Here is a 13,287-nt window from a genome sequence, read left to right on the forward strand (position 1 = left end):
TTTAGTGCACACGCAGAAGGCCTCATTCCTACCAACCTGCTTGATATGTTCTCTTTTCTGGTATTTCTCGCTGTAATACTGCTCTTGTCGGAGATTGAGGAGCTGCTGTTGTTGTTGTTCTTTCAGCTCTACTAACTTCTGCGCCATTTCTGCATCTAATGCAGCTAAATCTTGTTCTATGGTAGAGGAATTATGATCCGGACTCCCAGATTCACACCTGTAAGAAAAAAAATGTCATAAATAAGATGATACAAGAGTCCTACTAGAAACTTTCTACTTTACTGCTCCTGTGATCAAGTCTGATATCATGATATGTATTAATGTTACATCTGATATGACAGACGGACTCAGGAATAGACACAGGTGCAGACAGGTACAGGCGGGTATGGAGGCAGACAGGAAGGCAGGTATGGTAGGCACGGCAGGGACAGATAGGTATGGGAAGGCAGGTACAGGGTGACGGACACAGGGATAATTGGACACGAGCAAAGGAACTTGATAACAACCAAGGTTGTTGAGCAGGCCCCTTCTCTAATGGGAGGGTGCCTTAAATACATAGTGCCTCTCAGCAACAGGCTGAGAGGCATTTCCTGGAACTAGCACTCCGGCCCTTTAGGATGAGGGTCGGTGTGCTCGCGCAAGCTCTAAGAGGGAGACTTGGGCAGTGTGCACAGGCCCCAGAAGGGGAAGGAGGCAGCAGCACACATGGACAGCCGGGGAGAAAGGGGGGGGGGAGTGCGGGGGAGGACTTGACCTGGCCGGGGCGGTGAGTAAGTCGGCGCCCCTGCACAGATGCCTGCCCTACATGCATCATAATACTATAGCAAAAGCACAAGGATCAAAGCAGGTTCCTACATATTTTTGTGCAAAAACCTACAGAAAAATACAGAACCTTAGCATGTGGGAATATGTTCTTAGGCTCCCAGACCATTATGACACCTAGAATTTCTTTGTGTTGTGGTATTGTAAGGCTATGTGCGCATGCTGTTTTTTGCCGCATTTTTTGGGTGCAGTTTTGTTCTAAAAACTGCATGAATCTCCTTCCCATGAAAGTCTATAAGATTTCATTTTTGCTGTCCGCACATTGCAGTTTTTTTTAGCTGCGTTTTTGTGGTGACCACAAAGATGCAGCATGTCAATTCCTTTTGCGTTTTGTCTCTGCATTTTGGGAGGGCTGGTATTTGGCCAGATACTGCTCCCCACATAAAGTCTATGGGAACCAGATTCGGGCGGCGTTTCATACTCACCGATCACCGGGCGGCTGTCACACTGCTGCTGCAGCAGCTCTTTCATCTTCCAGAGCCGGCCGCTCATTAGGTTCATCACTCCTTCCCTGCTCACCAGGCTGTCATTGTTGCAGGCAGACGCGCCCCCACGCTGAATGACAGCTGTCTGACTACAGCCAATCACAGATGCCGGTGGGCGAGTCTATATCGTACAGTAAATTGAATAAATAAATAATTTAAAAAAGACGACGTGCGGACCCTCCAATTTTGATAACCAGCCAAGATAAAGTCTCACAGCTGGGGGCTGGTATTCTCAGGCTGGGAGACCCATGTTATTGGGAGCCCTCCAAGCCTAAAAATATCAGCCAGCAGCCACCCAGCCCAGAATTGCCGCATCTATTAGATGCGACAGTCCCGGGACTTTTCCCGGCTCATCCCGATTGCCCTGATGCAGTGGCAATCGGGGTAATGAGGAGTTAATGGAAGCAGCCCATAACTGCCACTAAGTCCTAGCTTAGTGATGGCAGGCGTCTATGAGACACACCCCATCACTAAGCTGTAAGTGAAAGTAAATAAACACAATCACCCAAAAAATCCTTTATTTGAAATAAAACACAAAAAAAGCCCCCTCTTTCACCACTTAATCTCTAAAACACCCCTTCAGGTCCGACGTAATCCACACAAGGTCCCACGACGCATCCAGTTCTACTTCATCTGAAAATCACAGTGAGTGGCCATAGAACATGACTGCTCGCTGTGAGGGTCAGGCTGCAAGTGAAGTGAGCCGCGTGGGATCTCGTGCTCACTTCAGTCGCGGCCGGATTTGCGGTAACAGGTGGAGGACTCCAGCTATCACCGCACATCACCTGACTGGAGTCCTCCACTTGTGACTGCATATCAGGCCGTGGCTGAAGTAAGCCGCGAGATCAGCGGTGACGTCACTCATGTGATATGCGGTGTCACCGCACATCACCTGAGGGACGTCAGCGCTAAACTGACGCCATACTTCAGTAGAGGTCTGACAGGTGGAGGACTGCTACATTTTTTTAAGCCAAAAACACTGCTCAAGGTAGTCACCACAAAGATAAAAACTCTGCATCTTTGTTGTGGTAAAAAAAAAAATGCAGCGTGCGCACATAGCATAAGAGGGTGAGCTAAGCTTGTATGTTCCTGCACCAGAAGACACCAATCATCCTGTTGTGCCATGATGTTAACTCTGTTATGCCTTTATTTAGATGGTGTAGTGTGTCATCAAATGTAATTTAATATAAACTGCCTATAGACTATTGTTAAGTAGTATCCTAAGCAACAGCTGAGCTATCCTTGAGGAAGGGGACCGGTAATGCCCCCGAAACGCGCGTCGGATTTGGATTTTGCTCAGCTCACCCTGTGTGGCGATACTCTATCTAGTGACTTCTCCCTCGTGTGGGCTAAATCAGCCTTTTCAAGGTGACTGCCCAGGCTGCCACTTGAAGAGTTGGAGAAGCTGCATATTGTGTTTAAATTATATTCCTCCTTGGAGCCAGCACCACATAGTGCTCTGTCGGCTCTGCTCCACTCGCTCTGGAAGCGCTAATAGGAGATTCCTGGATTGCCTATTTTACACCCCTCATTAGAGCCAGCCCTGCACAGTGCTTTGTCGGCTCTGCTCAGTTCGCTCTGGAAGCGGTAATAGGGGACCCCTGCACCAACTGTACCCCTCCTTAGAGCCAGCACTATACTGCGATTTATCAGCTCTGCACCGCTCGCTCTGGAAGCCTTGACAGGGGAGTCCTGCATTGAAACGGTTCCAGATACAAAGGAGGTGTGTGCAGCAACTAAATCTATTGGGATTCCTGCCCGGATCAAGCTGCAGGTAAAAAACCTTGTTGGAATAACTGTATGAACCGGTGCCCTACCACATTGTTGGTTAAGACTGACCGGAGGGCGGCCTCTCCACTATATCTGGAGGCACCTGGAACGTTGCAAGTCTTATGATTATACTGCAAACTCCTACTAAATATTTCTGGACCCTCTTCAGATTACAGCGTTAGCCTGATCCGGTTATATATGGTATATCTTAAACACCACCATTATACCATACTAATTTAGTTGGTTGTTTTCGCCACTGGCCGGGGCATTACAACAGATTATTCAGAGAATGCCTGCTGTCATAATTTGACATATTTTTATTTTTGTCTTCACTATTATTATTTTTTCTTTTATGTATCTATGTACTGTGAGTTATTACTCCTATCCTGTATCTAGAACAAGGATAACAATAAATTACTAATAAAAATGATAAAATCTTATAACCCCTTTTTAGCGCTGGTTTTTGAGGATTTTATTTAAAATCCCATCTATAGATTAATTGTCATCAAATGTAGCAGTCCTGATAATGTCAGTACCAGACACCCAGAACAATAGACATAATAGACAGGCCACATCTCTCCAATAGAATAGGTAAGTATATGTTCTAGTGAATATACTGATAAATCCTAGAATACATACTGTAATGTACATACTTCAAATACATACTTCCAATGACAAAATAAAAGATGGGGGAGTACCATAGAAAATAATGAATTTCGGAATGAGGGCACACATCATTGGTGTGTGTGATGTCATTACAGAATAGTAAATGTGAATAGCTTTGCCTTCACAGTCTGTCTGCCATCTCTGCTCTGCATATCAAATTTGAAGACAGTGTAGGACGGAACAGTACAGGGGGGATGGGAGGCAGAATGCGCAGGCATGAGATTTCCTGCAGCTCTGGAATTGGTTTTCTTTCTTTTAGACAGTTTCATAAGTCTTCAATCATATATTTATCTAAATCACAGGACAGACAGAGGGCCAGAGAGGGTGGAGCTTGGTAGGGAGGGGAGGAGTCTGACAACAGTTATAGGTGATGGAGATAGTGGAGCTTGGTGAGGAGGGGGGTAGTCTGACAGCAGTCATAGGTGATGGGGAGTGTGGAGCTTGGTGGGGAGAAGAATCTGACAGCATCCATAGGTGATGGGAAGGGTGGAGCTTGGTGGGGAGGATAAGAATCTGACAGCATCCATAGGTGATGGGGAGGGTGGAGCTTGGTGGGGAAGGGAGGAGTCTGACAATGGTTATAGGTGATGGGGAGGGTGAAGCTTGGTGGGGAGGGGAGGAGTCTGACAGCAGCTATAGGTGATGGGAAGGGTGGAGCTAGGTGGGGATGGGGCTAGTCTGACAGCAGCCATAGGTGATGGGGAAGGTGGAGCTTAGTAGGGAGAAGAAGAATCTGACAGCATCCATAGGTGATGGGGAGGGTGGAGCTTGGTGGGGAGGGGAGGAGTCTGACCATGGTTATAGGTGATGGGGAGGGTGAAGCTTGGTGGGGAGGGGAGGAGTCTGACCATGGTTATAGGTGATGGGGAGGGTGAAGCTTGGTGAGGAGGGGAGGAGTCTGACCATGGTTATAGGTGATGGGGAGGGTGAAGCTTGGTGGGGAGGGGAGGAGTCTGACCATGGTTATAGGTGATGGGGAGGGTGAAGCTTGGTGGGGAGGGGAGGAGTCTGACAGCAGCTATAGGTGATGGGAAGGGTGGAGCTAGGTGGGGATGGGGCTAGTCTGGCAGCAGCCATAGGTGATGGGGAAGGTGGAGCTTAGTGGGGAGAAGAAGAATCTGACAGCATTCATAGGTGATGGGGAGGGTGAAGCTTGGTGGGGAGGGGAGGAGTCTGACAGCAGCTATAGGTGATAGGAAGGGTGGAGCTTGGTGGGGAGGGAGGTTATCTGACAGCAGCCACAGGTGATGGGAAAGGTGGAGCTTGGTGGGGAGGCGAGGGATCTGACAGCATCCATAGGTGATGGGGAGGGTGGAGCTTGGTGGGGAGGGGAGGAGTCTGACCATGGTTTTAGGTGATGGGGATGGTGAAGCTTGGGGGGAGGGGAGGAGTCTGACAGCAGCTATAGGTGATGGGGAGGGTGGAGCTTGGTAGGGAGGTGAGAGGAGTCTGACAGCCATAGATGATCGGGAGGGTGGAGCATAGTGTGGAGGGGAGGAGTCTAACAGTGGCCATAGGTGACGATGTCATTGTGTAGTTCCCAGGGAGTCACAGACTGACATCCTAGACATTAGTGCATATATTGTACAGGCAGTGAGACTGGAGATCACATGACTTAATTTTATATAATAAGGGGAGAGTGTATAGATGTAACTGAATTGGGATAATATAAATAAAACTACTGTATTTAACTATAAATTAAATTATATCTGTAAAGAAAAATGTTGCTGAAAAAATTACTGCGACATCTGGAGACGGATGCACTCTCTTTATTATTTTGGGTGTCTTGTGGCACAATTGTATGAACACTACATATTTGGGTTCTGTAGTGGTAGTATTTTGAGCATTGTATGATGGTATTATTTGTCCATCATGTACCATATACCGTATGTAGATCTGGTTGCTCTTTTGCAATATTAATTTATGAGCGCTTCATTAATAGCTTTCCTGCTGATTACCCGGACTGAGGCGGGCTCAGTGCACCTCCCCAATTTCATTATACTTAATAACTGCTAAAACCTCGGCATCTCTAGAGATCTCAATATTGGAATCCGTGAAAGAGAAAATTGCCATGTTTTCTTTACAAGTCTCATGAGACTTGTAATTCATAATTTTCACTGTCAGCAAAAATTATTATTTTTTTCTTCCTTTCTGAATGTCGGCCATATCACCAACAAAAGTGTTTATAAACCTCCATTCACTGCAAAAGCCAGCAAAACGCTGATGTGGCTTATGTTATTTTCTGCTACAAGAATCATTATTACCATCCATTGATAAATTTACGCGGTACTTTATATGCAGCTGCCAACGAGAGATCTATCCTGCCACAAATTGCTTTTCCACTACGACGTGAGATCCAGCCCGGTCTCGCGCTTTGAAAGTTTCCGGCTACTTTAGAAGCGGCACATTCAATGTCTTGAAGCTTAACGTTAAAAAGTGTATTACTTTATGGGATAAAGGAATGGAAAATGATTTATTACGGCTGTGGGCCTATATGTTTTCTTATTTAGGACGGTAATTGAAGACTAGCAACAGACGAAATAAAAAACACTTTATACTTTATATAAGGCAAAGAACATGTAAAATCATTTTCTGATGTTTATATACACATTTTAGAATATGATGGCATTAGTAAACTTTAGTTTTTAGCATTACTTGTAAAAGGATGATTGTTTATGCGGTGAATGTTATGGCTAATACTGACTGGTCGAAACGCGTCAGCATGATGTTGCCTTTTCCCTGTAATGTTTCCATGAAATGTTATTTTAGATTCAATAAAGTTTTCTTCCCTTTTTATAAAAGAAAATTCATCAGCTTTTTCATCATCAATTTTGGAATACCGTAAGCACAATTATTAAAGGGATGGTTCACTAGTTATTTTTCCAAGGCACATCTATATTATGGTGAGAAACAAGATTTCTCTCAAATATCTTGTGTTGCCAATAGTGCCCGTGAGCAGCGCTATTGTGGTCTGCTCATCCCCTTCTTGTGATCCCAGGGCTCCGTGACCTCTGATGTCCATTGATGTCACGTCAACTTCCTGTTGACCTGACATCACCGAGGCCGTCCCCAGTCTCCCTGAGTGACTGTGCTGTGGGCGGTGTTTCACTGCTTGTCACAGCCCAGCATTGCTCCTGCTTGCGGCTCTCTGTAGTGAAGGAGGGATGCTGAGCTGTGAAGAGCGGTGAAACACCATCTACAGCCCAGTCACTCAGGAAGACTGGGGCCACCTTGGTGATGTCAGGTCAACAGGGAGTTGATGTGACATCACCAGACATCAGAGGTCATGGAGCCCGGGGATCACGAGAAGGAGATGAGTGGAGCACAATAGCACCGCTCACAGGCACTATTGGCAACAGAAGGTACTTGAGAGAAACCTTTTTTCTCAACATAACATCAATGTGCCTTGAAAAACTAACTAGTGAACCACCCCTTTAATTAAACAGGACCTGTCACATGCTACAAATATATATTTTTTTTAACGTGGCCTAAATTGCCTCTGATTTCCTGAATCTTGCCATGTTTTTCTTTTGTATCGGCATCTCTCTGTTCCTGAAAGAGCGCTAAGGTGCAAAGGCACAAAATAGGGTCTTATCTGGTATAAACAGCTCATCTTTTCAAGTTGTGTGACACACAAGACATGCACTTAATAATGGAGCAGCTGCTGCAGATACATGTGTGCTCAGGACAGTTCAGACAATGCAGAAAAAGGTAGAAGACGTGTTCACTCCGCGCTGCTGCTAAAGACTTTCCAACGGAAGATCCAGGACACACCAGTGGAGACAAGTGTTTTTATTAAATGCGTTTCAATGCCATTACAAGCTTCTTCTTCTTCAGGAAAGGAACCATGTGGCTCTTTTCCTGAAGAAGAAGCTTGTAATGGCTTTGAAACGCGTTGTATAAAAAACACTTATCTCCATGGTGTGTCCTGGATCTTCCTTTAGAAAATCTTCAGCAGCAGAGCGGAGTGAACAAGTCTTCTGTCTGTTCTCTATTCCTGAGATATAGTACCATGTATGGAAATTAGTATTTTTATCCAAAGGGTCTTTAATTCTTTTCTGTTGGAGTCTTCTTGGAGACTATGTCCAGTTGGCTAAAAAAGACTAGATTTATAAATAATGAAAATAGGGACATATATCGGGAATGGAGGGGTGCAAAAACAAAAAATATATAAAGCCAGATTCAGGAGAAAAGTGTCATTTACAGCAGGTAAAAAAATACATATTGGGTGGTAATGACCCATAGACTATGATCTAACGACCACACTTGTCTCATACAGCCTCTAGTGCACTGTCTAACAACACTTTATAAATGATCCAGAAAGCGATGTTTATGCAGAACTAACCATACACAACACACCAAACACAGGAGTATATTAGAAGTGATCTATGATGTGGATATAATGCTGCTATATAGTTAAAAGATTTGAAAAACATATATGTCTTTTACAAAAACAGCACCAACCCTGTCTACAGGTTGTGCCTGGAATTGCATTTCTGCCCCATTGAAGTGTATAGTGCAGAGTTAGAAAACCATACACAACATGTAGGCAGGGCTGATGCTGTTTTTGGATGAAGGCAACATTTTTTTTCTCTTAATCCTGAATAATGCCTGTAATATTAAAAATATCACAAGCCTTAGGTGCTAACTTTAATGTTTTATCCTTGGGCCTAAAGGCAAATCAGGCATCATGTTCGTGAACCGCTCACTTACTGTGTAGCATCATTTATAGAAATCTGGAGAATAAATCATGAAAACTCAACTTACAGCCCCTGGGATATCCTCTACCACAGTCCCCCGTTTCCTCATCAGATGACTTACTTCTTTTTGCTGTCCCTCCTTGCGGTCTTCTCCAGGATTGCCCGCCTCCTTAAGTAATCGTTCTGGATTTCATTGTACTTAGTGGTGTGCTCCTTGATCAGGTCAGTGGTTTTTTTGTGGTGTTTTTTAACAAGATCCTTCATTTCCTTATAATGTTTCTTTTGTAATTTCACAAAGGTCTTCTGCTGTTTCAGTTCTTCAATAGTCTGAGCTTCCACTTCTGGCGGAAAAAAAATGGATAAAACAAAAATCACAAATTACGGTACACGCTATATTTTTGTGATAATCCTCAACTTTTCTTTCACGGTGATCTGACAAATTTATCATGATTATGACAGAAATATTTAAAGCAAACCTGCAGTAGCTCATAGCCAGTGTACAAATAAATAGGTGATCCAAAACTAGTCCCTACCGTTCCCTCTCTACTCTTACTGCTTTTTTTTTTTTTAACTTCTATTCTGATAACGTTTTGTTTGAAAATTCCCAGTGCATGCTGGGATACCCAAGAGGAATATCATTATATGCTATTACTAGCTGTACTACCCGGCTTCGCCCGGGTTAATAACTGCTGTTAACAAAATAGAATGTATTAACAAAAATGTATTCTGCACACAAAAACCACAAAACAAATAGATAGAAATGTAATTATTAAAAGGCAAAAACTAAGCTAATAGAAGCATTTCACAACATATATTTCAACACCACAGATATTCCACACAGATTTAACTAAATTGGCCAAGTAATGTGCTTCGTCTGTCTCTTTCCCCGTCTGCCTCTTTCCCCGTCTGCCTCTTTCCCCGTCTGCCTCTTTCCCCGTCTGCCTCTTTCCCCGTCTGCCTCTTTCCCCGTCTGCCTCTTTCCCCGTCTGCCTCTTTCCCCGTCTGCCTCTTTCCCCGTCTGTCTCTTTCCCCGTCTGCCTGTTTCTGTCTCTTTCTTTGTCTGTCTCTATCTCTCTGTTTCTTTCCCCATCTGTCTCTTTACAGGTCTGTCTCTTTCCCCATCTGTCTCCCCGTTTCTTTGTCTGTGTCTCTTCCTGTCTGTCTCTTTCCTGTGTGCCTGTCTTTGTCTGTCTCTATTTCTCTGTCTCTTTCCCCGCCTGTCTCTATCAAGGTCTGTGTCTTTCCCCATTTATCTTTGTCTGTCTCTATGGCTGTCTCCTCCTTCCCTGTCTGCCTGTCTCTGCCCCTGTCTGCATGTCTGTCTGTCTCTTTCCCCATCTGTCTCTTTCCAGGTCTGTCTCTTTCCTCGTCTGTCTCTTTCCCCATCTGTCTCTTTCCAGGTCTGTCTCTTTCCAGGTCTGTCTCTTTCCAGGTCTGTCTCTTTCCAGGTCTGTCTCTTTCCAGGTCTGTCTCTTTCCCTGTCTGTCTCTTTCCCCGTCTGTCTCTTTCCCCGTCTGTCTCTTTCCCCGTCTGTCTCTCTCCCCGTCTGTCTCTCTCCCCGTCTGTCTCTCTCCCCGTCTGTCTCTCTCCCCGTCTGTCTCTCTCCCCGTCTGTCTCTCTCCCCGTCTGTCTCTCTCCCCGTCTGTCTCTCTCCCCGTCTGTCTCTCTCCCCGTCTGTCTCTTTCCCCGTTTGTCTCTTTCCCCGTCTGTCTCTTTCCCCGTCTGTCTCGTTCCCCGTCTGTCTCGTTCCCCGTCTGTCTCTGTCTGTCTCTTTCCCTGTCTGTCTCTATCTCTCTGTCTCTTTCCCTGGTAACGCTCAGGACTGGTGTAAAGGCAGCAAGCGTAATTTGTGGACCCACTGGACCCCTCGGTGAAAGGGGTAGTGACTGTGAATGTGGTAGCTGACCCCTAGGGCAGGTGACGCACACAGGAATAGATGGGTACAGGTGGGGTGACTAAGGTAGGCTGGACAGGCGGGTACACACAGGAATGATGGGCACAGCAGGGACACACAGAGATGGGAAGGCAGGTAGTGGAGATGAACACAGGGTTAATAGGACCTGACAACTAGCTAGCAGACTGGTATACTGACTAACTGAATGTGTTGCGCAAGCACCTCCCTTAATGCGAGGGTGCCTTAAATACACAGTGATTTTAATTCCATTGGCTGAGAGGCATTTCCGGGAAATGGCACGCCGGCCCATTAAGAGGAGGGCCGGTGTATGCGAGTGCATTTTAGGTGCACTCCCGGGAATGCAGGGCCCGAGAGGGGAAGGATACAAGATGTGCAGCATCTGAAACAACGGATACTGGAAGCCTGTGCTAGCATTTCTTCTGCGGTGTTGCTATCAGTGTGTCAAGAGTGGGAGAAGAGGTTTGCATTGACAATCCAACACAATGGACAGCACTTTGAATACATTTTATAAGTGGTCATAAAATTGTAAATAACTAATGAATGGATAAAGTTACGTTAAAACCAATTGCACCATTATTTTTCTTGTGAAATTCTCAATAAGTTTGATGTGTTACATGATCCTTTTCCCATTGAAAAATATAACGTTGGATCCAAAATGGCCATCTTCAAAATGGCCGCTGTGGTCACCACCCATCTTGAAAAGTTTCCCCCCTCCAATATACTAATGAGCCACAAACAGGAAGTTGATATCACCAACCATTCCCATTTTATTTAGGTGTATCCATATAAATGGCTAACCCTGTATTGTCAATATGATGTAATACGTGACATCATGAATCCGATAAAAATGTTATCTTTTAAAAAGAATACTGCATCATTGTCCAGATTTGAGACTCGATTTAAAGTTTTGGTGTGAATTTGGCTAATGGTGCAGTATTCCAAATATAATACATTACTATATTTCCCGATTTTAGAATAACCTTAGCTCAAGCATTTTTTCTTATCAGTGTATCATTTACCTGTCAAAACACTCAATATCAGATCCTCAGCAGGGGCAGTTTTAGCAGGAACTTTCACTGAACCTAGAAGAAAAAGACCACAACTAGGTTATATTGTGCAGCTGTTATTAAGGATTCGCCATCTAATCTGAATGTTTACCCCATTAGTCTAAGGTATGAAACTGTTTTGCTAAATTAGGAAATGACTTGTTATCTCCTAGAGAGGCAGATCTGTTTTAGGAATTACAACTTAGGCCGGGGTCACACTTGCGAGTATCGGATCACACTGCCCAGACCGTCCGCGGCTCTCCTGACAGGAGCGGGTCAGCATCATAGAATGTATTTACATACAGCGGAGCTGCCCCTGGCAGAAGAGAAGCCAGCCGGACCGGGCAGTGCGATCTGATACTCGCACGAGTCACACGCAAGTGTGACCCCGGCCTAAGTTGTAATTCCTAAAACAGATCTGTCTCTCTAGGAGATAACGAGCCTTAATGTGAGTATAACTAAATAAAATTGGTCCATTTTGAACATTTTGCAACTTGATGTTTTCATAAATTTTGTTGCAGATTGAAAAGCATGGCGCATAGGAATGACAGAGCTGTCCTACCTGGAGGCGGCTGACTGTGAACAGCTTGAGATGACGGTTTCGGTGTTAGTGTGGAAGCATGATTTAAGCCATTTTCTGCTGGTGCCGGCCTTGGTTCACTGTTAGTTTCAGATGGGGCATCACCAGTTTCTGCCTACAAAAGAAACAGTTATGTACTAAAATGGATTATTGGCAAAAACCACTGTGTAGATGCTCTATACAAAGTGAAATCTATAAAAGATTTTGTCCATGAAAACTAAAAAAGTATTGGGACATCTGTAAGAAGATGGACACACTGCCACATTTCCCCTTGAAGAATCAAATATTGTTATGGTGTATAATATGTATTATGACATGCATTATTATTATTATTATAATTATTATTTATTATTATAGCGCCATTTATTCCATGGCGCTTTACAAGTGAGAGAGGGTATACGTACAACAATCCTTAACAGTACAAGACAGACTGGTATAGGAGGAAAGAGGACCCTGCCCGCGAGGGCTCACAGTCTACATTGAGTGGGTGATGGTACAATAGGTAAGGACAGAGCTGGTTGCGCAGTGGTCTACTGGACTGAGGGCTATTGTAGGTTGTAGGCTTGTTGGAAGAGGTGGGTCTTGAGGTTCCTCTTGAAGCTTTCCACGGTAGTGGTAGTGATAGAATGTATTCTGCTCGACAGTAGGGAGAGTTAAAGTTAAAATTTGGGACTAGCCCAAAGTGGGAGGTGCTAAAGTGAAAGGAGAGACAGTTTAGTGTCAGGTGGTTAGATTGGGCTCAGCGTTTTATAGAACCAGACCTAAGGTCTGACTAGTGAGCAGAGCCGCATGACTTGGGTGTCCCTGACGTGAGAGAAGATCTAGACAGTGGATAGCGTGATCTTGAGTAGAGAGAAATAGAGAGAATTGACCAAAGGATGAAGTGATCGATTAGAGAGGAGTCCTGGAGTAGGATGCCTAGAATTATGGCTCCAAGTTTACAACTAAGAAAGGTAATGAGACAGGATGGAACAGTGAACTTGAGATGAAGAGTGCCCCGAGCAGGAGTTATATGGCGTCAGATATAGAGAAGTTAAGTACTGGCCATATTGACAGACTAATTTCTTTAAGAGGGTTGAGAATAGGACTTTCACTAACAGGACTGTAGTAGTGAGCTGGGTTATGGTGAAGGAGTTGAGATTTGTTGAAGCAGCGACAAGTGAGTTTGAGGAAGTAAAGAGATTGTGTGTGGAGAAGCAAAGAGCCTGTATGAAAATTATCTGTGTTGCAAAGGAAACATTTGTGAAGCTCTGTACATAATCCCTACCAAGTTATCATTCAGTAAAAAGTTAATTTTTGAATA

At 44.5% G+C, this 13,287-nt stretch overlaps 1 protein-coding gene across 1 annotated transcript in view; it reads right to left on the reverse strand.

The window, feature by feature from the left end:
- Positions 1–13,287, reverse strand: part of PLCB1 (phospholipase C beta 1) — a 990,679-nt gene that overhangs the window by 111,912 nt on the left and 865,480 nt on the right. Inside the window, exons 24-27 of the mRNA XM_075339307.1 lie at positions 11,967–12,099; positions 11,378–11,440; positions 8,565–8,784; positions 37–217 (exon numbers count right to left, since the gene is read on the reverse strand). Of these exons, the coding sequence (XP_075195422.1) occupies positions 37–217; positions 8,565–8,784; positions 11,378–11,440; positions 11,967–12,099 (597 nt within the window). The remainder of the gene's footprint in view (positions 1–36; positions 218–8,564; positions 8,785–11,377; positions 11,441–11,966; positions 12,100–13,287) is intronic.

The sequence above is a fragment of the Anomaloglossus baeobatrachus genome, chromosome 3 (genome assembly GCF_048569485.1).
Source record: "Anomaloglossus baeobatrachus isolate aAnoBae1 chromosome 3, aAnoBae1.hap1, whole genome shotgun sequence".
Lineage (NCBI taxonomy): Eukaryota > Metazoa > Chordata > Amphibia > Anura > Aromobatidae > Anomaloglossus > Anomaloglossus baeobatrachus.